General features: G+C 39.5%; 1 protein-coding gene across 7 annotated transcripts; it reads right to left on the bottom strand.

The window, feature by feature from the left end:
• Positions 1-546: 546 nt before the first annotated feature.
• Positions 547-21146, bottom strand: LOC143890052 (uncharacterized). 7 transcript variants are annotated; one of them, XM_077394588.1, is made up of 5 exons: positions 21094-21146; positions 20503-20737; positions 2364-2539; positions 1938-2229; positions 547-906 (listed from the first exon to the last, which is right to left on the bottom strand). In XM_077394588.1, exons 2-5 carry the CDS (start codon positions 20664-20666, stop codon positions 849-851), a joined length of 690 nt encoding a protein of 229 aa, XP_077250703.1. In that variant the 5' UTR covers positions 20667-20737; positions 21094-21146; the 3' UTR covers positions 547-848. The 7 variants fall into 7 exon arrangements, with proteins under 7 accessions (XP_077250703.1, XP_077250700.1, XP_077250702.1 ...); XM_077394585.1 differs by having other exon boundaries at positions 21119-21137; XM_077394587.1 differs by lacking the exon at positions 21094-21146 and adding an exon at positions 20943-21053.
• Positions 21147-21841: the final 695 nt, after the last annotated feature.

Here is a 21841-nt window from a genome sequence, read left to right as displayed (position 1 = left end):
TTGTACTGACAATTGCACTAAATTTGAGTCAAATAATCGGTTGGGAACTCCACAATCGGTTGTCATAATCTAAAACACAGAGGCCCTAAATATTAGAAGCAAGCACGGACTACTGATGTGGGAACCATAATCCCATTTTTATCAAAAGTAATCCTTCTTGGCATTGCTCCCACTCATTTTTTGCACAACTAAAAGATGAGATTCCGCGGAGCAACTCAGAGTTGCTTAATGCGTTTTCATTTAGTCGGGCGAGAATGAGAAGCCAAAATGCCACAAAGCTATTTGAGAAATGCAAAAAAATTCCCAAAAATCACATTCTGCAAAACCCGCTTCCGTCATTCCGTATATTCTTATTACATGTTTTCGCCCATTTAGTCCGGTGAGACGGCGAAGCCTTGTCGAACACGCCCTTGACATTTGGGACAGTAGCAAGGACCAAAGTCCTCTATAATGTCTGAAAGCTTTAGATTAAACTCTTATTTTGAACGAAAGACGACCTTTCAATTGAAGCACAAAATCATTGACTACACCTAAGAGAACCAGAAAGAACCAGAGAAAAAGAATATATATACAGAGATCTGCTAACCCAAAACTGCCCAAAGCAAATGATTCATTACTAAGGCTCTGTTTGTTTCGGATTTTGAGATCCAATTGTGAGTCTAATAGTCAATTATGGACACACAATCAGTTCTAAAAATCTAAAACGACCAGTGTCTCAGTTTTAAAATAAGGTGTTTGACACCGGTACTTACCCTGTATCCAGACTATTAAACAATAGATATGAACAAAAAATAAAGATGAGAGACCTGAAACTCTACAGCAGAACCGCAGGAATGATTTCCATATTCTCAAAGAGCTTTTTCAAGGTGGAATCTCTCAAGGACTGCTACAGTTTCTTCCATTGCACTGCGATACAAGGACATCACCATTAATGCACTATCAATAATCTACACAAATATAACTCATAACATTTGAATAAATAAAATAAATGACCATAAAAATTCCTCATGGTGGATCTGATGGTGCTGTTTTTTTCCAAAATGGATTAGTTTCAACTTTCTTATTTTGATGTCTATTATTTACAGTAGTTAAACCAGTTCCACCTATGTTGCATGAGGACGAGTGTCGGAATCCGATACAGATATTGAGTGTCGGATTCGGCTAACCTTCGAAAAAGAATTTATGGATTCACCAATATATTTTAATCAATTCTAAATATATTCTTTTACAATATATTATAATAGATAGTGTATTCGAAATTTTAGTATTTTAAGTAAATATAATTTTTTTTAAATGGTATTTTAAGTAAATATAATGTTTTATTTCTTTATAAAATACTTATTAATAAAAAAGATAAAACTTAATGAGTGATAATTGTAAATATATTGTAGTAGTATTTATAATAAAAAAAAAGTAGATCAAAGAGATATAAAGTGTCGGAGTGAATCCTAAAAGTGTCGGAGTGAATCCTAAAGTATTCAAATACAACATGTGTCCCAGGTAAGTCGTCCATGCAAAATAATCCATGTAACATAGAGTTCCACCAATCACTGTTACATAGGTATTTCAGTTGGATCGCATTAATGTTGTGGGTTATATAGTGGGAAAGATATACATTTTTTTTATTCAAGCAAAATAAACACTTCTGACAAGGTACGTATTTCTGTATTCAAGCAAAATAAACAACTTCTAACATGGTTTTCCAGGGCAGTGAGGATATGGGCATTAGTGCGATCTTACAGTTTGTTCCCGCTGAGATAATAGCATTAGTTTGTTGGTTTCCATTGCAATTTCTATAATACAATGTAGCAGAGGAAATAAAGCACTACTATAACAGGGAGCAGACGATAAATAATAGAGGTTTGCCTCCCATTTCCAAATAATAATAATAATAGAGATTTGCCTCTAGGAATGAGATTTTGACACAGGATGAGTACCTGCCAGGCCTAAGGATCTTGTATATTCCCGGTGTTGAAAGGTCTACAACTGTGGATCCAGCAGGTCCAGAAGGAATCAAGCCGCCATCATAAACATAGGCACAATGTTGCCAAAGGTTCTCAAAATCTTTGATGCTGACACTACTAGGCTGCCCACTAAGGTTGGCACTTGTAAGGGCCAGCGCACTTCCAGAGCTACGTGCAATTATTCGGATAAAATTGGAGTCTGGAACTCGAACTCCTATACTATCGAAACCCGGGTTCAAAGACTTCTCAAGGATGCTAGATTCCCCTGCAGTAAACTCAATGTTTGAAGACATATGTTAGAAAGAAACAGTGCAATAGAACTACAATTATAGTTTTCACAGAATCACAAGTACAAGTATTCTTTTTACAATGGTTTTTTTTTAAAGGCATAAATCGAACCTCGCTTTAGCACAACAGTGACAGGTCCAGGAAGGAGATTATTGAGCAACTCATGAGGTAAATGATTTGTAACAGCAAAACGTGTTATATCTGACACATCGGCAACACAAATTGCCAGAGGACTCGTATATTTACGCCCTTTGATCTCGTATATTCTATTAACTGCTACCATTGAACTGCAACAACACAATCACGTGAATAACAAACATGCATATCATTTTCATAACGGCGACGTGCAGATCAAAGAATCATGACGAGGGTAAGCATTCACAAAACACAAAAATCATATAAAATGCATTTGATAGATTCAAAGAAATTTCATTGAAGAAGATCAAGGGCATTAGACATAAAAATTTTAGAGGTGCTGAAAGATTTGCAGACGATAGGGATCATCTGGAAAAATAATTGATTGCTGGGTTGGAAATATAACATCTTCATCACAGAAGCATTTGGCAAATTCATCTTCCTCATTAGACACTTTTAAAGTTTTATTTTTTGTCAGGGATCCCATAAATGTGGTCATGGATGTCACCCCCGAGTCCAGACATAGTCGCAGACAAGGTACATGACGAGTTGGACAATCATATTATACAATATACACAGGTTTGCAAACCCTCGAATTAAGACCTACCTCCCTCGGCCTACAAAGGAGGGTTCATCGCGGTCGTTTGCTTATGCCGCCTCCCTCACCCTACCCCACACAATTTTTGGGACCTCCTCGGAATCCACAATCTATCTCATCATATCACATAACTTCACTGTCAAACTATGATGCAAGATCTGTGGTCGCACCAACTGCTTACTGCTGGTAGGATTCAAAGTATCAACGAGCCCATTCTACAACTCTCACGCATCGGATGAGGGATAAATTACTCTCATCTACATTAAAAGCCTCTTGGGTGGTAGATTTGGGTGTTGAGCATCATCTCTCAGGTGATGGTAACATGTCATCATTCACTACGTTCAGCCTTCTCATATTGTCCTGGGAGACGGTTACACACCATCCATCACACATGCATGGTTTTAAATTTCCACCGGAACTGGCACGAAACAACTGAAATGTTTCCATTTCTATCCCCACCCAATAACGAAACTGAAACGTGTATTGAAATCAAAACTGTAGGTGCATTAATGGTATACTGTATTAATATGTGTGACATAATTATATTTATACTATGTATATGTATTTCTATGAATTGCATGTGAAATGTGGTATATATACTATGTATACATATTTTTATGAAGTAAATGTGAAATGTGGTACATACTGAATTACCAGACGAGCACGACATCACATGTAACTAGGTGTTTGATGTAATTAAACCATTATGGATGGTTGTCTTGCTAATGTGATGGTTTCTAAGTACGCATTTGTGTTTTTTCTAGCATTTCCTAAAGTTTTATCTTAATGTTTTATTATTCGCATATGTTTCCACACGTTTCCGTGATTTCACAGGATTTCCACCAAAATTTCCAAGCGAAACTGAAACGTTTTCATTTTCGTGGTGACTGAAATCAAGACAAAAATTTAAAACCTTGCATGCATCTTTGGCTTGCTTCTAGGTCTTCCCTCTATATTCTTTGTCAGTTCCTGTCGTTTATTTTGTTCCTAGTCCTCAACATAACTTATTGTTTGTTTCTAAGTTTACATCTAAGTTTTATTGTTATTTTGTTTTTACACCCTCTTGTGTGTTTGTGAAGGATCTATAGTCGAGGATGTTGCTAGCCTAGTAGTGTTTGTTGTGGGGGCCTTTGCATTCTCTTTGCTCCAATTGCCAAATCCTCTTAGTTGATGCTGAAGTTTTGTCTGCTTCATAGACATATCCATCATTATCCGTGTTGGAATATGTAACTTGCCTAAGGGCATTTAGGACTTTGTACATTCCTTTATGTTTTAGTATAAAGATATGAGTCAGGGGGAGATAACCCTAACTCATTTATTTTCTCTGTCTACACTTTCGTCTAACATGGTATCAGAGCCTTAGTATTTTCTCTCCAGGTTGGAAAACTTTTTCCAGAACTGAGGATTTGCACCCCCCCCACAAAATCACTTTCCTGGAAATAAGTTTCCAGGCCTGTATTTCGCCTCGCATCAGAATTTTTTTTTTTCCCAACCCCCAATTCCTAGGTTTGTTGGTAAGGCTCACACCCCAAGTTTTTCAACCCACATCATTTTTCCACCTCTTCCTTTCATCCCTTGGTAAACCCTACCACTCTTTTCTCCCTGTTATTATGTGTTAGATCTTCATCTCTTACCCTACTTTGATTCTTGTTTATCTTTGCGGCTCCCCTCTGTGTCTCATGGCTTCCCTCTTGTCAAGCTTCGTCGATGCCCGTCATTCTTGGAGCCGCGTCTAGCTTTCTTGGCCTATCCTAGTTTGCCCACCTATTCTGTTATCTCCTGTTATTCGTCTTGGTTTGGATTGTCTGTTTCTTTCTTGCTTGTTGTTATGGAGGAGGTGCTTGACAATCCTTCCACAGGAGTGGCTCCTGGTGTTCGTCCGACACCCTCTTTGGCGTCTTCTTCATCATCATCTCTCTCTGTGGATGGTTCATTCCCACATATCACTACTGTTAAGTTGGATGGGGCAAACTATGTTACTTGGAAAGCAGCCGTCGAGAAGTATCTTATTGCCCGTGGGAAAGCCCACGTCATTCGTCGTGATCCTCCTCCTACGACGGATCCCACCTTTGATCGATGGGAACAGGAGGATGCTCTTATTTGCACCCTTCTGTGGCAGAGTATGGCCCCTCACGTCTCTGGGCCCTTGATGCTTCTGCCTACTGCGAAACGGATATGGGATCAGGTTACTCTTCTTTACTCTGGCGTGGCAAACATTAGTCGGATCTACTCTACCTATTCTGAGTGGGTGCGTTTCCGCCGTGGTGATCTTCCTCTTGCCACCCATTACAGTCAATTCGTTGGCCTCTGTCAGCAGCTTGATGTTTACATGCCGCTTACCACGGATCTCACAGAGGCTGCCCGTCAGAGGGATCAGATCCGTGTTGTGCAGTACCTTGAGAGTTTGGGTCCAGAGTACATGCATCTTCGTCAGCAGATTATCGGTTCTGGCGCTATTCCTTCCCTTACTGAGGTTTACTCCCGCGTCCAGCAGTGCTCTCCTGGTGATCCAGTGATATCTGTTCCTATTGATGGTTCTGCTCTCGCGACCTATAATGGCAGTACTCGCCCGCCTCGTGGTGGAGCCTCCTTTGGTCGTGGTCGTGGTCGTACCGGCCGTGGTGGTGGTCGTTCTGGTGGTGGCCGTGGCCGTTCTTTTTGCACTCACTGTCAGCGCGAGGGACATTATATTGACCATTGCTATACCCTGCATCCCGAGCTTCGTCAGGCACGCTCAGCTCACATGGGTGCTACTACTGCTTCGGTTTCAGATTGCGCTCCCTCTGCTTCTGTTCCTGCACCAGCTGATTCCACCTATACATTATCCCGTGCCGATTATGAGGAGTTCCAGCGTCTACGACTCAGTTCTCGTCCTCCCTCTGCAGGTTTCGCCCAGCCAGGTAGTTCACCCACTACCCTTCTATCTAGCTCAGGGTCATGGATCATTGACTCTGGGGCATCCAATCACTTGACTGGTAACTCTTCTCAGCTTCATTCTTTTCGCTCTTTCTCATCTCCCTCTCAATCTATCACCCTTGCTGATGGGTCCACTACACCTATCACTGGTGTTGGTCATATCTCCCCTCATCTTGCTCTTACCTTATCTTCTGTTTTATGTGTCCCAAAATCACCATTTAGTTTACTTTCAGTTAGCCAAATTACTAAATCTCTTCATTGTTCTGTCTCATTTTTCCCATCTTACTGTTTGTTTCAGGATCTCTCGACTGGGAAGACGATTGGAATGGGTCGTGAGGTAGATGGACTCTATCGTCTTGATTGCCAGCCGCCTACTGTCTTACATAGCTCTATGGATACATTTCAGTGGCATTGTCGCCTGGGGCATCCTTCACTTCAGCGGCTGCAGCAGACTTCTCTGGTTCCCGGACCTTTTTCTAGTTTTCAGTGCGAGTCCTGTGAACTCGGGAAGCACCGTCGTGTGTCGTTTCCGTCCCGGATCATTAGTCGAGTGTCTAGTCCATTTGAATTAGTCCATTCTGATGTATGGGGACCCTCTAGGGTCGCGTCTAGTACTGGCTTTCGGTATTTTATTGTGTTTATTGATGACTTCTCACGCATGATCTGGTTATATTTACTTAAGAGTCGATCCAACGTGTTCTTTGCTTTTCGCACATTTCATTCTGAAATTAAGAATCAATATAATTGCAATATTAAATGTCTTCGTACTGACAATGCTAGAGAATATTTTCTGATACTAATGGCTTTCAATCCTATCTCTCCCAACATGGGATTTTACATCAGTCTTCATGTGCGTACACCTCTCAACAGAATGGTGTTGCTGAGAGGAAACTTCGTTATTTGCTTGAAGTAGGTCGCACTCTTCTTTTTCAGATGAGTGTTCCTAAGGCATACTGGAGTGATGCCCTTCTCACGGCGTGTTTCTTAGCAAATCGCCTTCCTTCCTTTGTCTTAGAGGGTGCCTCTTCTTTCGAGATTTTATCTCATAGTAAGGAACAGTTTCCTCTGACACCTCGTGTATTTGGATGCGTTTGTTTTGTTCATCACCTTGGACCTGGCCGTGACAAACTCGATCCCCAGTCTGAGCGTTGTGTCTTTCTGGGGTATTCCCATACGCAGAAAGGCTATCGTTGCTATAGCCCTCGTCTGCGTCGCTGGTTTGTCTCAGCCGATGTTACGTTCTTTGAGTCTGAGGCATTCTTCCAACATGGCGCGGCATCTTTTACCCTTCTCTCAAGTCCGAGGTCTCGCTTCCCTTACCAGATCTACCTGCTTCTCTTCCGTCATCTCCTATTTCCGTGCGGCCAGCTTCTGCAGCTTCTACTTCTTCTGCCACGTTGGAGAAGCCAGCTCCACCTAAAATTACACAGCAGTATCAGCGGCGCCAAGTTAGAGATAGGTCTCTTGTACCTCCTCTCGCACAATCATCTTCTGAGCCGATGATCCCTCTCTCCCGCTCTCATGTATCTTCTCTTCCGCCTTCCTCTGTTGTTTCTAATTCTCCTATTGCATCTCGTACGAGATCCCGTTCCACTGCACATCCTATTTCGAATTTTGTTTCTTATGATAAGCTCACCAGTACCTTCCAGAGCTTTGTTTCCTCCTTCTCTTCTATCTCTTTACCACAGTCAGTGGCTGAGGCTCTTGACCATCCTGGCTGGCGTGATGCTATGAACCTAGAAATGGGCGCTCTTCATAGTAATGATACATGGGATCTGGTTTCCCTACCCGCTGGTGCCCGTCCTGTTGGTTGTCGGTGGGTTTTCTCCATCAAATACCTCCCTGATGGTACTGTCGAGTGCTTAAAATCACGGTTAGTCGCGAAAGGATACACTCAGACTTTTGGTGTTGACTACACTAAGACATTCAGTCCCGTTGCGAAAATTGCCTATGTCCGTGTGCTCCTGTCTCTTGCTGTTAATCATAGCTGGCCCCTTCATCAGCTGGATGTCAAGAATGCCTTCCTCCATGGCGACCTAACTGAGGAGGTGTATATGGAGCAACCATCAGGGTTTGTTGCTCAGGGGGAGACTTCCTCCTACGTGTGTCGCCTATGCAAGTCACTATATGGCCTCAAACAATCTCCGCGTGCGTGGTTTGGGAGATTCAGTGAGACAGTCATGCGCTTTGGCATGAAACAATGCGCAGTGGATCACTCAGTCTTCAGTTATCACTCTTCAGCTGGGTGTATTTTGTTGATAGTTTATGTGGATGACATAATCATCACAGGGAGCAATTCACAAGGTATACAACGTTTGAAAACCTTCTTGCAAAAGAAATTCTCTACTAAGGATTTGGGTCAGCTCAGGTATTTCTTGGGGATAGAGGTTGCTCGTTCCTCTAGAGGCTTGTTCTTATCACAGAGAAAGTATGTCTTAGACTTGCTAAAAGAAACAGGCAATCTTGGAGTTAAACCAGCTTCTGCACCCATGGATCCTAATGTGAAACTCGTTCCAGAAGAAGGAGAGTTGTTGGAGGATCCTGGCAGGTATCGCAAGCTTGTCGGTAAACTTATATATCTCACGGTTACTCGGCCAGATATTTCATATGCTGTTGGAGTTGTCAATCGGTATATGAGCTCTCCACGTACTTCTCACTGGGCTGCGGTGACACAGATTCTTAAGTATTTGAAAGGGGCTCCAGGGAAGGGATTGATGTTCAAAAGACATGGCCATATGAAAGTTGAAGGCTTCTCTGATTCAGATTGGGCTGGATCCCCAGCAGATAGACGGTCCACCACTGGGTATTGTACATTTGTAGGTGGCAATCTTGTTTCATGGAAGAGTAAGAAGCAGGATGTTATAGCTAAGTCCAGTGCAGAGGCTGAATACAGGGCAATGTCACAGACAAGCACGGAACTTATTTGGCTACGTTCACTTCTTTCTGAAATTGGCTTCATTTCATCTTCTCCTTCGCAGCTTTATTGCGACAACAAAGCTGCAATATACATTGCCAACAATCCAGTCTTCCATGACCGCACCAGCATATTGAAGTGGATTGTCATTTTATCCGTCAAAGAATCCAGAAAAGAGAGATCTGCACTGTGTTTACTCGGTCAGGGGACCAATTAGCTGATATGTTTACAAAGTACTTAAATAAGTCAAAATTGAATGATATATGTAACAAGCTAGGAATGTATGATATCTACATTCCAGCTTGTGGGGGAGTGTTGGAATATGTAACTTGCCTAAGGGCATTTAGGACTTTGTACATTCCTTTATGTTTTAGTATAAAAATATGAGTCAGGGGGAGATAACCCTAACTCATTTATTTTCTCTGTCTAAACTTTCGTCTAACAATCCGTATCATGGTTTTAAATTTCCACCACAACCGACACGAAACAACCGAAATGTTCTGTTTCCATCCCCACTAAAATACATAACAAATCCAAAATCTATACCGAAACTAAAATCATTAGTGTATTAGTGATATACTAAATCACTATGTGTTAGATATGCATTTGTACTTATTCTAGCATTTTCTAAAATTTCATCTTAAAATTCTATCATTTGCATATATTTCCAAGCGTTTTCGTGATGTTATAGGTTTCCACATAAATTTTTAACCGAAAAAAAAAAAGATTTCCATTTCCGTGACGACCAAATTTAAACCCTTGGTCAGTGTGGCATCATCTCCTTGCTCACACGAACAATAGAGTCCTATACAATCCTTACTGTCTCTGTCTTTTACTAAAGTCACATGTAATAAAGCTTTTAAGCATCAATTGTGCCATAATTGAAAGCTCAGAAAAAAATCTGAAATTCAATAATTCATATAATAATATGTGTACCTCTTATTCGTTTGAAGTAGTTCACTCTGATGTGTGGGGTCCTTCGCAGTTGCCTCTTTGATCTCATTTTTTATGAGATTTTTGTTGATGATTTTACCCGTTGTACATGGAATTTCTTCACAAAAACACTTAAATGAAGCATCTACGAAGTGTTGGTGGATGTGAGTTCACCATCCAACCCTTCAGGGACTTCGGTCACTCGCATAGTATTTCGTTGCAATTCTCATATCCATACTCCATATACACCATCTCAAAATGATGTAGCAGAGAAAAAGCATCCTCACATCACTGAAGCTGGAAAATCCATAATGTTTCACACTAGAGCTCTCAAGCACCCTTGAGGGACTTCCGTAATTGACCCCGGGACATCGGATTACTATGTTTTCTTTTATTGGTTGGCATCCAAACTAATCTCTCCACTCGTGACGGTGTATTTGTTATGCCCATAAACCATCTGCAAGAAAATAAACTGCCACCTAAGGCTTTCACATGCATTTTTGTGGGGTATAGTGATGAGCAGCATATATATCAGTTATTCTCTTTCTTCCAGAGGCCAGCTTGTGTGTGTGTTGGGGGGGGGGGGTCACATATTCCCTCTTCCTCTGCAAATTCTTCCTTGCTGACTCATAGAACATGGATCCTATAGCCATATTGAAAATATTACAAATTGGAACAAGCATAAGCAGGCATTAGCAGCTCAAGTGACTAGCAACCACAAGCCACAAGCCTATTTCATTTTCAGAGGCAATTGTGATTGAAAGATGCATAGAGGCTTATGTCGTAGGAGATGAATGTACCGTGCAAAAATGATACATGTGAAATTGTTCCAAGAATTCCTTGTAAGAATTCCGTTGGATATAATGGGTTTATAAACTAAAACAAAAGGCTGATGGTACCATAGACAGGTACGAAGTGTGCCTAGTAGCAAAAGGGTATAATCAACAATAAGGAGTAGACTATGATGAGATATTAAGTCTTCTTGTTGTGAAAGCACTACTATGTGATTGATTATTACCTTAGCGAATATGTTTGAATGATCTTTATCACAAATGAATCTCAAGAACACATTCTTGCATGGTCTTCTAAAGGAGGAAGTATTTATGGAACAACTAGAGGGTTATGAAATAACAAGAATGGGAAGCTTTGTATGGAAGCTCAAAACGGCCATCTATGGATTAAAGCAAGAACTTGTAGAATGGTTTGATAGGCTACATAAGGCCGTCATAAGACATCACTATCAAAGGAGTAAATCTCATAACTCGTTGTTTGTGAAGCACACTCTGAGGTACGTCACTCATTTTAGTTTACGTTGACGATGTAATCCTTAATAGGAGTGATGCGTAAGAAATAGAGAGAATGAAAAGGAAATTCAGAAAAGATTTTGACATGGAAGACCTTGAGCAATTACATTAGTTCCTAGGTGTTGAAATTGAACGCACCAAGGGATGAGAATGTCCAAAGGAAGTATACCAGATCTTCTCAAAAGATTCAAAGTGGAAACTTGCAAACAACTGAGTTTTTATGTAATAAAAAGATGTCTAGGAAAGAAGGTGTAAAGATCAAAGATCCTTTATGCATCGGAATATGGTAGGTGCTATTCAGTATCTTGCCTTCAGTTGTCTTGAGATTAATTATACAATAAATCTAATTTGTAAGCACATGCATGATCTCAGAGAAGAGAATCTATAGGGATCCAAGAGGATTATGAGATACGGTAGAGGAAAAAGAGGGAATGGTTTATTCTATGAAGAATGTTATGTCAAAAGTATCACAGTGGAAGGATATTTAGACACTGATTGGGTATGGATCCAAGCACCAGAAGGTCTGTTACCAGTTTTTACATTATGGTGAATGAATGTCATTGTCTAGTTTCTTGTGGTAGTAAGAAACAAAGGACTATGGCTAGGTCCAAATCAAACGTGGAGTATAGGATCATGAATCATGACTTCCGTTACTGCATAGTGTACACAGATTTGTCATCTACTTCAGGAATCCCAAACTAGGACAGATGTATGTACTCTTTACTATGACAACCAAAATGCAATCAAGATATCACAAAATACCATATTCAATGCTAGGAACAAACATGTTGATTTAAACCATAGTTGCCAGAGTGGGAAGCGAGTCCGAGAAGCGATGCAGGAAGAGAAGTGTTTTAAAGAAAATATAGAGAAAATGTGTGGGTAGCTTCATTGAAAGTCGACACGAACCATATAATGAGCCTCATTGGAAGCAAACAAGAAATGCATAGAAAGTTCAGGACAGTAGTAGGTTATGGAGTTAAGGTTTACAAGTAGAAAAGAAGGCTTCATAATTGATTAGAATTACAAGTTTTAGGAATTTACAGTTTCACATATTTTACTCATATTTATCGAATGTGAACTTGTTAAGTTTTTGTAAAAAAATCAGCATAAATGTCATTTGAAACTTAAAATGAGTTTTCAAGTTTTAAATACAATCACTTTTTTTAAAAATGGTATCATTCAATATTATCAAAAGGAGAAAATATTCTTTGAGGAAGAAATAATAACCTATAATAGGAAGTGTACTCTTAATCAAGAGGAAATGGAAGGAAATACTTCCCCTCAATTTGGGAAGCGAAAAGAACTTACCTTCCGAAGCGAGTTTCTAGGGAAGCGAACTTCCCTTCCAGCTAGGAAGTTTCCGGTAACTATGATTTAAAGTTTAAACTACCACTTTATTCATGAGATAAGTGTAGTGTATGTTTCAAGTGAAGTTTAGGTGGCTGATGCATTCACCAAAGGTTTGGCTGCATTGTATCATGACTGTTGACAAGCTAAAAATGTTCCGAGAACACTTCATATTGAGTGTTAAGGAATTAGTATGGGTGACACTAATGTAATTTAGTGGCAATAGTTGAAATAATCAGTAGTTTGGTTTAGTATATAGCACATCAAGTAAACTGATTGAAAACATAATTGAATAGAAATGTTTTACAAATATCTTGTATTATGGCAGTGAATGATTACCCTGGAGGAATATGGTGCGCTACGCACAGGCAGATCCAAAGGAAAATTCAATTTTTCTTTTTATAGTTTTCTTGGACAAAAGGAAAGAATGAGAGTTTGTAACCCTAAACTGAAATAGTGGAACTCTTCTCCCGTATATGTAGGCACACTACTAAACCACATAAATCTTGTGTTCTTGATTTGTGTGATTGTGTTTCAAGTATCTCTTCATTTCGTTTTATGCACGCACTGTTTGATGCTATTTTGAGAGATTAAAGATCTCTCGGTATTCTACAAGGCTGCTCTACATTTTGGTTCCCCACCCCAACTTCTTCTAACCTGGATTGATATATAGTATCAGAGTCACAGGCATAGATTTACAGTACATAAGGTCTTAAAACTAGCTCTTCCTTAAAATCTTTCAGATATGATTATCATTTTGTTTTCTAGTACTGTGGACCCCGATCCGAGAGAGGCGGGGGGACGAGCCCCCAGAAAGTCTCTAGATCATCCACGTGAAGGAGAGCTCCACTAAGGAACTCTCAAAAGAGTGCCCCTCACAGCATGAGTGGCGATGTAAAGTGAGATACCTCTCGATTCGAGGACTAGCCCGGATTCGAGACGTACCTTAAACAAAGAAAAAGTCGTCATCCAAGGAAGTAAGCCCTGGATCCCATGCTGTGCTCTGTCGCAACAGATAACCAGAGATACAAAAGGTCCGTGCCTGATGACGAATGAGGAAGGGGTTAGGCGCCCCCAATTCGCCCAAGTGGAAGCACCTGGTCTCTTATGCCATTTATTATTAACTTTGAAGAGTTTTGGACGAAAATCATGCGAAATGGGAACGAATATCCCCGAGATAACGTCTAGCTAATCATGCATGTCTCGGAGATGAATAAGAAGCACACACAAAAGAAAATGAAAGACATGCCACCTAAGAATAGTTAGGTTATGAGTGTCATGCCTAATTGGTGTCTAAATTCCGATGGGCAAACACATGCACACTACAACTAAAGGTATAAGGTCTGTACAGGAAAGTAAGAAAACACAGCAAAACATACAATATGACAAACCCTAGACTCTAATGCGATACTTGACTCGGACCAAGATGGCCATCCATCCTGGCTGCTCTACGTATCCCGGCCTCGGGAAGAATCAGAGTCAACGTAGTTCGGCGGCCTATTCTAAACTATGATGCCTAACCATCTAGGACCATTATCCTAGACTCGATCAACTAGACTCGACTAGTTTTTAAAGTTTCTTGTGTGATTGCTTAAGTTCAAGTGAATTGTATTTTTTTTAAGACTCCCTATATGCCCTAACTAATGCAGGTGGGCCCTACACCCTATATGTAACTAAGCTGTGTGCCCTAAGGAAAATCATGGGTTAACTAAGTGCGTCCTAGTCTAGCCATCGGTTCGACTAAGTGTCTAACCGACCACGACTTGAGGCCTCCTAACTCCAGGGACACACGCACAAAACTCGCAAAGCATCAACATAACTAGGACAAACTCCCAACTCTCAGGACACCCCAAATGCATAGGACAGACTCCTAACTCTATGGGAAGATCTTTTTGAAAATGGTTTGCAAGGTTATTTCGAAGAATTTTTGTATTTTTTGAAGATTTAAAAGGTTTTGAAGTTAGGGAAGTTTTTGAAGTTGTAACTGAACTCAGGATGCCAGCTGCAAGCCTGAGCTGCCTACGTACCCCTCAGCTAGGGATCAAGCCATCCGTAGTTCGGACTGCGTTTTTTCTAACTACTCTATGAAAGAAAGAAAGAATCCTAGATTTTATGAAGGGCAGGACAGAATCCTCAACTCTATAAGGTTATGACAGACTTCTAGACTTTTTAAGGGTAGGACAGACTCCTAAACTCTATAAGGGTAGGACAGAATCCTAAACTCTATGAAAGCAGGACAGACTCCTAACTCTATGAGGGTAGGACCGACTCCTAAACTCTATAGAGGTAGGACAGACTCCTAAACTCTATAAAGGTAGGACAGACTCCTAAACTCTATAGGGGTAGGACAAAATCCTAAACTCTATGAAAGCAGGACGGACTCCTAACTCTATGAGGGTAGGACAGACTCCTAAACTCTATAGAGGTAGGACAGGCTCCTAAGCTCTATAAGGGTAGGACAAACTCCTAAACTCTATAGGGGTAGGACAGACTCCTAAACTCTATAGGGGACCCTAAAGAGGAAGAAATTCCTTAACCTGCGAAAACTCTAAGGCAGGAAGGGAAGGGGTTGGCTCAAGAAACATTCCGTCATAGCCAAAGACCCCAGAAAAGCATTTGAAAATCGATGGAAAGATCATACGCTGATGTTAATCCTATGATTCTAAAAGTAGGTGAAAGCCTTAAGAAAGAAAACCCGAGTATTGGCCCAAAACCTAAAGAAGGAAGAAAGAGATAAGACAAGGAAGAGCTCCAAGTGGCCTCATTAGGCTAACTAAAATATTAGTACAAACAATAATCCTAGCTTTAATTCAGGCTAACTAAAATATGAAGCCTAGATTAGTACAAACAAAGAATTAGACCTTACACCAAGAAATCTGCACTTGAATTAAAATATGGAGTTTCTCTTGCAAAAGATCTTTCTTGCGAGTTCTCATAGATTCACAAAGATCCAGGCATACAAGAAAATTGACAATACAAGCCATGCAGAATAAATAGCCAAACTATCATGGAATGACATAATGAGAAATATAAGTGACCAAATGAACTTATTGAGGTGAAATAAACAGGATAAGAAGTTAACAAGTAATAGCATCAGTCCATTTAGTAAAAGAAGACAAATCTGCTATGTCACTACAAAAATGCAGACAACATCCTTTTATAATTCGTATGCAACTGATCTACACCATTAAGTAGCCAAACTTGACTGACCAAACATTCGATGGTCTCACACGGAGTTTGTTATATCAATTAATATCATGTTATATCAATTAATATTCTAACATGTCATGTCCTTGCATTCTGATATAAAGAAAGGTAAGCCTACACCATCAAATGAGCAAATATATGAACCTATGTTGTTTTTATGACAGCACAGTGCAGGTCTATAACGTCTAATTCACAATATTGAAAGATGAACTCTTTTGATCACAAAGCAAGAATGAATTATTTCTCATCTCTTTTCCAGTTACTGCTTTAAACCTAATAAGTCAAGCAAACATTAAACCATCAGGTAAAAAAAATGAGAAGTTATCAGGTCATTGCAAAGGTAAAGATTCCACCCTCCAATGATTTGATCATAGTTCATCCATGCCATAGAGAAATTCAGACATAGCTAGCTCATGTTATTTGGTGATCAATCAGTCCACATCATTTGATGATTGAAATGAAATAGACTTATATCCATTAATGATACAGCACACAACGAACTTGTGTCGTTTATTGACCCCAACAAATGGATTTCCAAATGGTTCCTTTAACTATCAGGTTCCAAAAGAAGACAACTAGCTGATCACACAGTGACTGTAGTTTAGGCATAGACAATCATTTAATTCTTAGGGTTAAGACAAAAGCAAATCCAACACATTGTTAACATGATTCATAAGTATAACTCAAAATGTATCTATCATGAAAACAGTTGAATGATTGTTTTTGCCAACAAAGAAAAATAGAATGAAGTGACTTCTAGAGCATTACACTAGTGAGAAGTACTTAGCATGAATAGCTCTAGTGCGATGCCACAATTAGTCAAGACATATTCTATTAGAAACGACTCTAACTATCAATAAAAAAAATTGAATTGATTTGAAACATGAATCAAACTTAGTAGTGCTAACACCTATCACAGGTCACCATTATTCGGATATACTTTGCTCTATTCCTTTGCAAGCTACATTTCCAAACCATATGAATTTAATGACCCCACATAGTTGACAGATATAAAAGATTATTATGGCTTGTGCCCTTTATTTCTGTTAAAGATTATTTGGAGCATTACACTATGATCATAACCTTCAATTCTGCAAGCATGGTGTTACTGCTCATTGAATTTTTGAAGATAAAGAAGAGAGAACCATTTTATTTTCCAAAGCTTAAGATCATTCACTGTTAAACAAATCCTGGCACCAATATTATTATCCATTCAGCACACCATTCAAACAAGTTCAATGTGACAATAATGCAAGCGTGAGGATTATTCTTATACCCATATTTTAGCACAGAACTCACACAAGGTGGTGATGTAAATATCAGGTGCAGCATGAACATGTAAGATATGACCCCAATCACGATCAAATAACAAAACGCATGGGTAAAATTGAGATCCATCAGGGACACTTCCAATGATTGACTTTGTTATGCACACATCAATGTCACTATAAGTCCAATTTGACCAATGTTCCAACTATAGCATCAGCAACATCAACATAACATGACACTTTGATAATCGATTCCCATTTCTGAGAAAGCTTTATACTAAAATTTTCTAAAAAACAGAAACCACAGTACCCGAGATGTCTATCCTCCTATCCAAATTCCAACTTCAGCAAATCATATAATATTGGGAAAAATGGTAACTATTATCACAATGAACACATTCTAAGAAAAAATTTCCAACGTAATTTATCAGAAAATTCATTAACGACTTATTCCAAGAAACCCATTTTCAAAATGTAATAAAGTTGTTAAACCAATGAATCTGTTCATAAAACATTCTGGAAACAGAAATTCCAAACAAAGCAAGCCCATCACAAGAGATGAATATAATTGAATCATACGCTTATACCCTCGACATGGGGTAAAATCGTTTAAACCAATTTAGCATAAAAATTCAATACAAGACCAAGACCAAAATTAAGATAATATCAAGTCAATGAGCTGACCAATATTTCATCAGAGGAAGAAACCAACAACAGCACAAGTTCTCTATTCATAAGAAAAGGAGAAAATCATATATACAAATATTTCAGCGATGCAAAGCAAAGTTAGAGATGATACCCGAAGGAAATGACAAACATAGAATCTGATGCTGTGACTGAAGAAAATCCGTTGCAGCTTGGGTGTAATGGTTGTGATGAGATGATTGTCCTCGAATGGAAGGTATTCGGTGATGGAGACAACAGGTGGCTGCAAAAATCCCCTTCTTCCTCTCTCAGCCTTTTCTGTCTTGTTGGTGAAGAAACCCCTCCTTCTTCTCCAAGTTTCCAAAACCCAAACCCTAAGACCCAAAATAAAAGAAACCCAATAAACCCTCTTCTCTTCCTTTTTATTTTTTATTTATTTTTGCTCTAAATCAGAGAAATGGGAAGATCGATCCGAGAGATGAAGGGAATAGATGAGATATAAAAGTGGGTTTCAAAAATGGATAATGGTTTTTTTTAGGGAAATTGATGGTATGAATGGAGGAAGAAGATGGGTTTTGGGGAAATGGCAGAGATGGTAGCGGAGAATAGGGTTCTTGGAGGTGACGGTGGTTGGTGGTGATGGAGGTTTAGGGTTCTAAAAAAATAGAGAAAATGGTGGTGGTGCCGATGGTGGTGGAGGGTTGGATCGGAGATGGGGTGGGATTCCGGCACAGCTTGTAGGAGAAGAGGATGAAGATGGAAGGAGGGTTTGAGGGGGGAGGTGATGCAGATGAAAATGGGTTTATAATGATGGAAAATTTCAGAGGGGTTTGGAGAAGATGAAGAGGCGGCTGATTTGGGTTTGAAGAGGGTGGTGGCTGGTGGAGCCAAGGTAGAGGTGGCGGTGATGGCGGGTAGAGGCCGGCTGGAGGTGGAGGCGATGAGCTCGAGCTTCCTCTTTCTCTGTTTTCTCAATTTTCCTTGCAAAAAAATGAGGCCTCCTCTTTTGAGAAACCCTAGCCGATCCTTTATATTCGAAGGGAAATGATATATTCCACCCCCTTTTTCTGCCTAGGAACAGCCCCACAGTGATTTATGACTACTCTTTTTAATTTATAAAGGGGTGGTCCAGGTAGAAAACGGGGCGGAAATTTTCTTCTTTTCAGATAATCCTAACCCTCTAATTCGATCCAAAGGCCAATAGGGGTTGCTTACACCTTAAGTAATATCAGAATTCCAAAATTTCCCTTATAAAGATAGCAAACTCCCTTTTCGCCCTGAATAAGGAAAATGGTATCAACGCACCAAATTTTGATATTTGCACAACTCAACTTGTCTCTTTTTCTTCCCTTATGATTTTTGCAGGGTATTTTATAAAATGACAATAATCACTGATGACCCCCTTAAACGCCTAAAGAAGATTAGCTATCTAACATGTCATCCGGAACTTAGGGGTACGAATAGAGGAGCGATAATATCAAAACTCACAGGCATTTCGCAATTTTTGCAAATTTCAGGAACACAGGTACGAGGACCAGGGTCGGCGAGTCCAGGATACAAATGCGATTTTGGGTTTTCCTAGGTTGCGAAATATGTTCAATGGGCTAGGCAACAACAACATTTCTCAAAATTTTCGGGTTTATTCCGCACTTCCGGACCTTGTCCAACCTCGGGATTTCATTCAAATACGCGGGTTTAGGGCCTTGTCAAAATGGGGTGTCTACAAGTACTACGAATTTCCAACATTGATTTCAAGGCTTTTTATATGAATCCAAGAGAAGTGGAGCCATTTGAAATTTAGAATTTCAAATCAATATACATTCAAGATCAGGTTGGCAGCTGGCCGTAAACTTTGCCACTCTTCTATGAAATGAATACTGTAAAAAAATTTCTAAAGGATTCATTAGCCAACCCCAACTAGTTTGGGACAAAGGCTTAGTTGAGTTGAGTTGAGTATACATTCAAGATCAGCTCAATACAAATTAAAATTTTCAGACAATTTCTACATGAAAATATGTACCAAACAACGTTGCACTGCTGGTATTCAAGGATGCATTTTTGGTGTTTGTGCTTTGAGTCATCGTCTCTAAACAGTGCTACCTCTAGACATGGATTTCCATTCTACTTTTTAACAGGTCCCGGGTCAGTTTCTCTCCTTTTCTTTTTCCTGTTTTTTGAAATGGGCTGGTCAGTCATATTTACAGAGGCTAATACAATTGTTAATGCTTTTGATATTCTAGCAACTTGGGATCAAATCTCTTAGTATGTCATATATCTTAGCAAGGTTTTAGTAATACATGAAATGTATCCTGTTGTAAGTCCGAAAAGAATAACATATAGAACAGAAACAAAATGAATTGATTACCACCCACCCATAGACACACACCTTTTACTACAGGGTATATGAAAGGGATTTTTTAGAACATAATTATCATTCTTCCATGTGCAATCAGTGAAAACTGAAAATTCGACTTGATTCAGTGTTGGCCCAAACATGAGTTGACACAAAATTAATCAAGCATGCAAACCAATTTTTACGAGTATATCATGACATGATCTGGCTTTCCAAAAGTTAAGTACTAGATTAGTTTTAAAGAGTGCTTGCAAGTTTTCTAGTACTTGATCTGTTTCTTTCCAAGTATACAGATACCAACTTACTGCCTTAATGTGATCCAAATCATGACTGTCGATTGGGTCGAGTTAACTCGATGAAATTTCATGTTCTCAGAGTTTCAACATTTCGCTCAGTTTTCTGTTAAAGGGGGAGGTTGTGTGGTGAATATCACTGCCCTTTCCATTTTGAGGTTTAAAACAAAGAAAGACAGCATACTTCTTTGCATATTTCATGAGAACTGTAAGTTTTCAGTTGTAAAAAATAACCTAAACATAAGGAGAAAAGGAAGCTTTTAGCAAGGGATAAGATAAGTAATGAAAAAATGTGGGATAAGATATGAAATGAAAAATGTGTGCCATATCATACCATGCATCACAAGCAAACCCATAAAGGGTATCTGTTGGCAAGGCAATTACTTTCCCTTCTTTGATTGCTCCAATAGCTTCTTTGACATGAGTTTCGGTAGCAGGAAGAACAACCCCTCCATTAACCTTGAGACTCAGAGTGCATCTCTCCAAATTGCATGCCATTTTCTTTGGAAAGCCCCCTTTAAAACCCTGGTTTTGATATAGAGAATGGAAACGAATCAACTTTGGCAAACCTGAAAATGAAATAAAAACCATGAGTGTGGGTCTGAAGCTGGAAAAACAGTGACAAAAGGGAAAAAGTAAATATATACGGAGAGATTAAAATTTCAACTTGGGCAGGCCTAAAAGAGATCAAACACGGTAGAAAGAGAGACTAGAATCCAAATTCAAGCATACATGAAAAAATCAGATAAATACTATGAAATTGAGTTTTAAAACCTAAAAAAGTGAAAGAAAGACACAAAATGAGATGGGCAGCAGGGCAGGTAGAGAAAATTAAATAAATAGTATGATTTAGGTTTTGAAGGACAGAAAGCAAGATGAAGATTAAAAAAATGATTAGGGTTAGAAGAGACAATAATCTCCCAACTTATTAAAGGAGGAGGCTGTTTCACCCATAGTTTTAAAAATCCCCGGAGTCAACTCTCTTTTCCCTTTGCCGCGTTCCGCGTTTTGCCCTATAGAGGCAATAAAAACTCTTTAAACTCTCCAGTTATGACCACGTCAACCGAGTACTCAGTCGCATTGCCCTACAGAGTCAATAAAAACTTCCTTGACTCTCCCAAGTTATGCGTGTCAACCGAGTACTCGGTCGCATCAACCACGTTCTTGGTCGCGTCCGCGCCAAGTCGACAGGAATTTTACTTGGCCACATTTTGACCCATATCTACTTTTTAAAACACCGATTTCACCTCCGCTGTGACCAAGTGTGCCGCCCATTAATCAGCCTTCCACTTTTTTCTGAAGGCATGTGATCAGTCTCACTAAAAAACACGTTTTTAATCTCAGCCCTTCACTTGGAGGGCTGATTTCTGGTCCATGCACTTAGTCGTGAGTCGAGATGGAGGTGAAACAATCTCTTATGCTCTGTTCACTTGCGTTCCCAGGAAAGTAAATCCCAGGAAAACAGCTTATTTTTTCCTCGACAAGACCTTGATAAGACAAAATTATGGTGTTCACTTGCTTTACAGGGAAAATAGAATTACACATGTGGAATATTTGCAAAAATGCAAAAATGACATGGAAAAGCCCATTTTCCCACCCTTTAGGGATTTCATTTCCTAATAAAAACACACGGATTTCGTTTCCCTGGAAAACTAGTGCAAAAAGAAGGGCAA

This window comes from Tasmannia lanceolata, unplaced genomic scaffold (genome assembly GCF_043159265.1).
Source record: "Tasmannia lanceolata isolate RefF3 unplaced genomic scaffold, GAP_Taslan_0.1 ptg000013l, whole genome shotgun sequence".
Lineage (NCBI taxonomy): Eukaryota > Viridiplantae > Streptophyta > Magnoliopsida > Canellales > Winteraceae > Tasmannia > Tasmannia lanceolata.
This window is presented reverse-complemented; position numbering and strand designations above follow the sequence as displayed.

What these genes read in the sequence shown, in the direction of transcription:
- LOC143890052 (XM_077394583.1), bottom strand. Translation starts at nt 20,759, where the DNA reads ATGGTTTTTATTTCATTTTCAGGTTTGCCAAAGTTGATTCGTTTCCAT. An exon ending in CACTGTTGTGCTAAAGCGAG is followed by an intron (nt 2,230 to 2,363) that starts GTTCGATTTATG and finishes AGTTTACTGCAG; the next exon opens with GGGAATCTAGCATCCTTGAG. An exon ending in AAGATCCTTAGGCCTGGCAG is followed by an intron (nt 907 to 1,937) that starts GTACTCATCCTG and finishes CTTGTATCGCAG; the next exon opens with TGCAATGGAAGAAACTGTAG.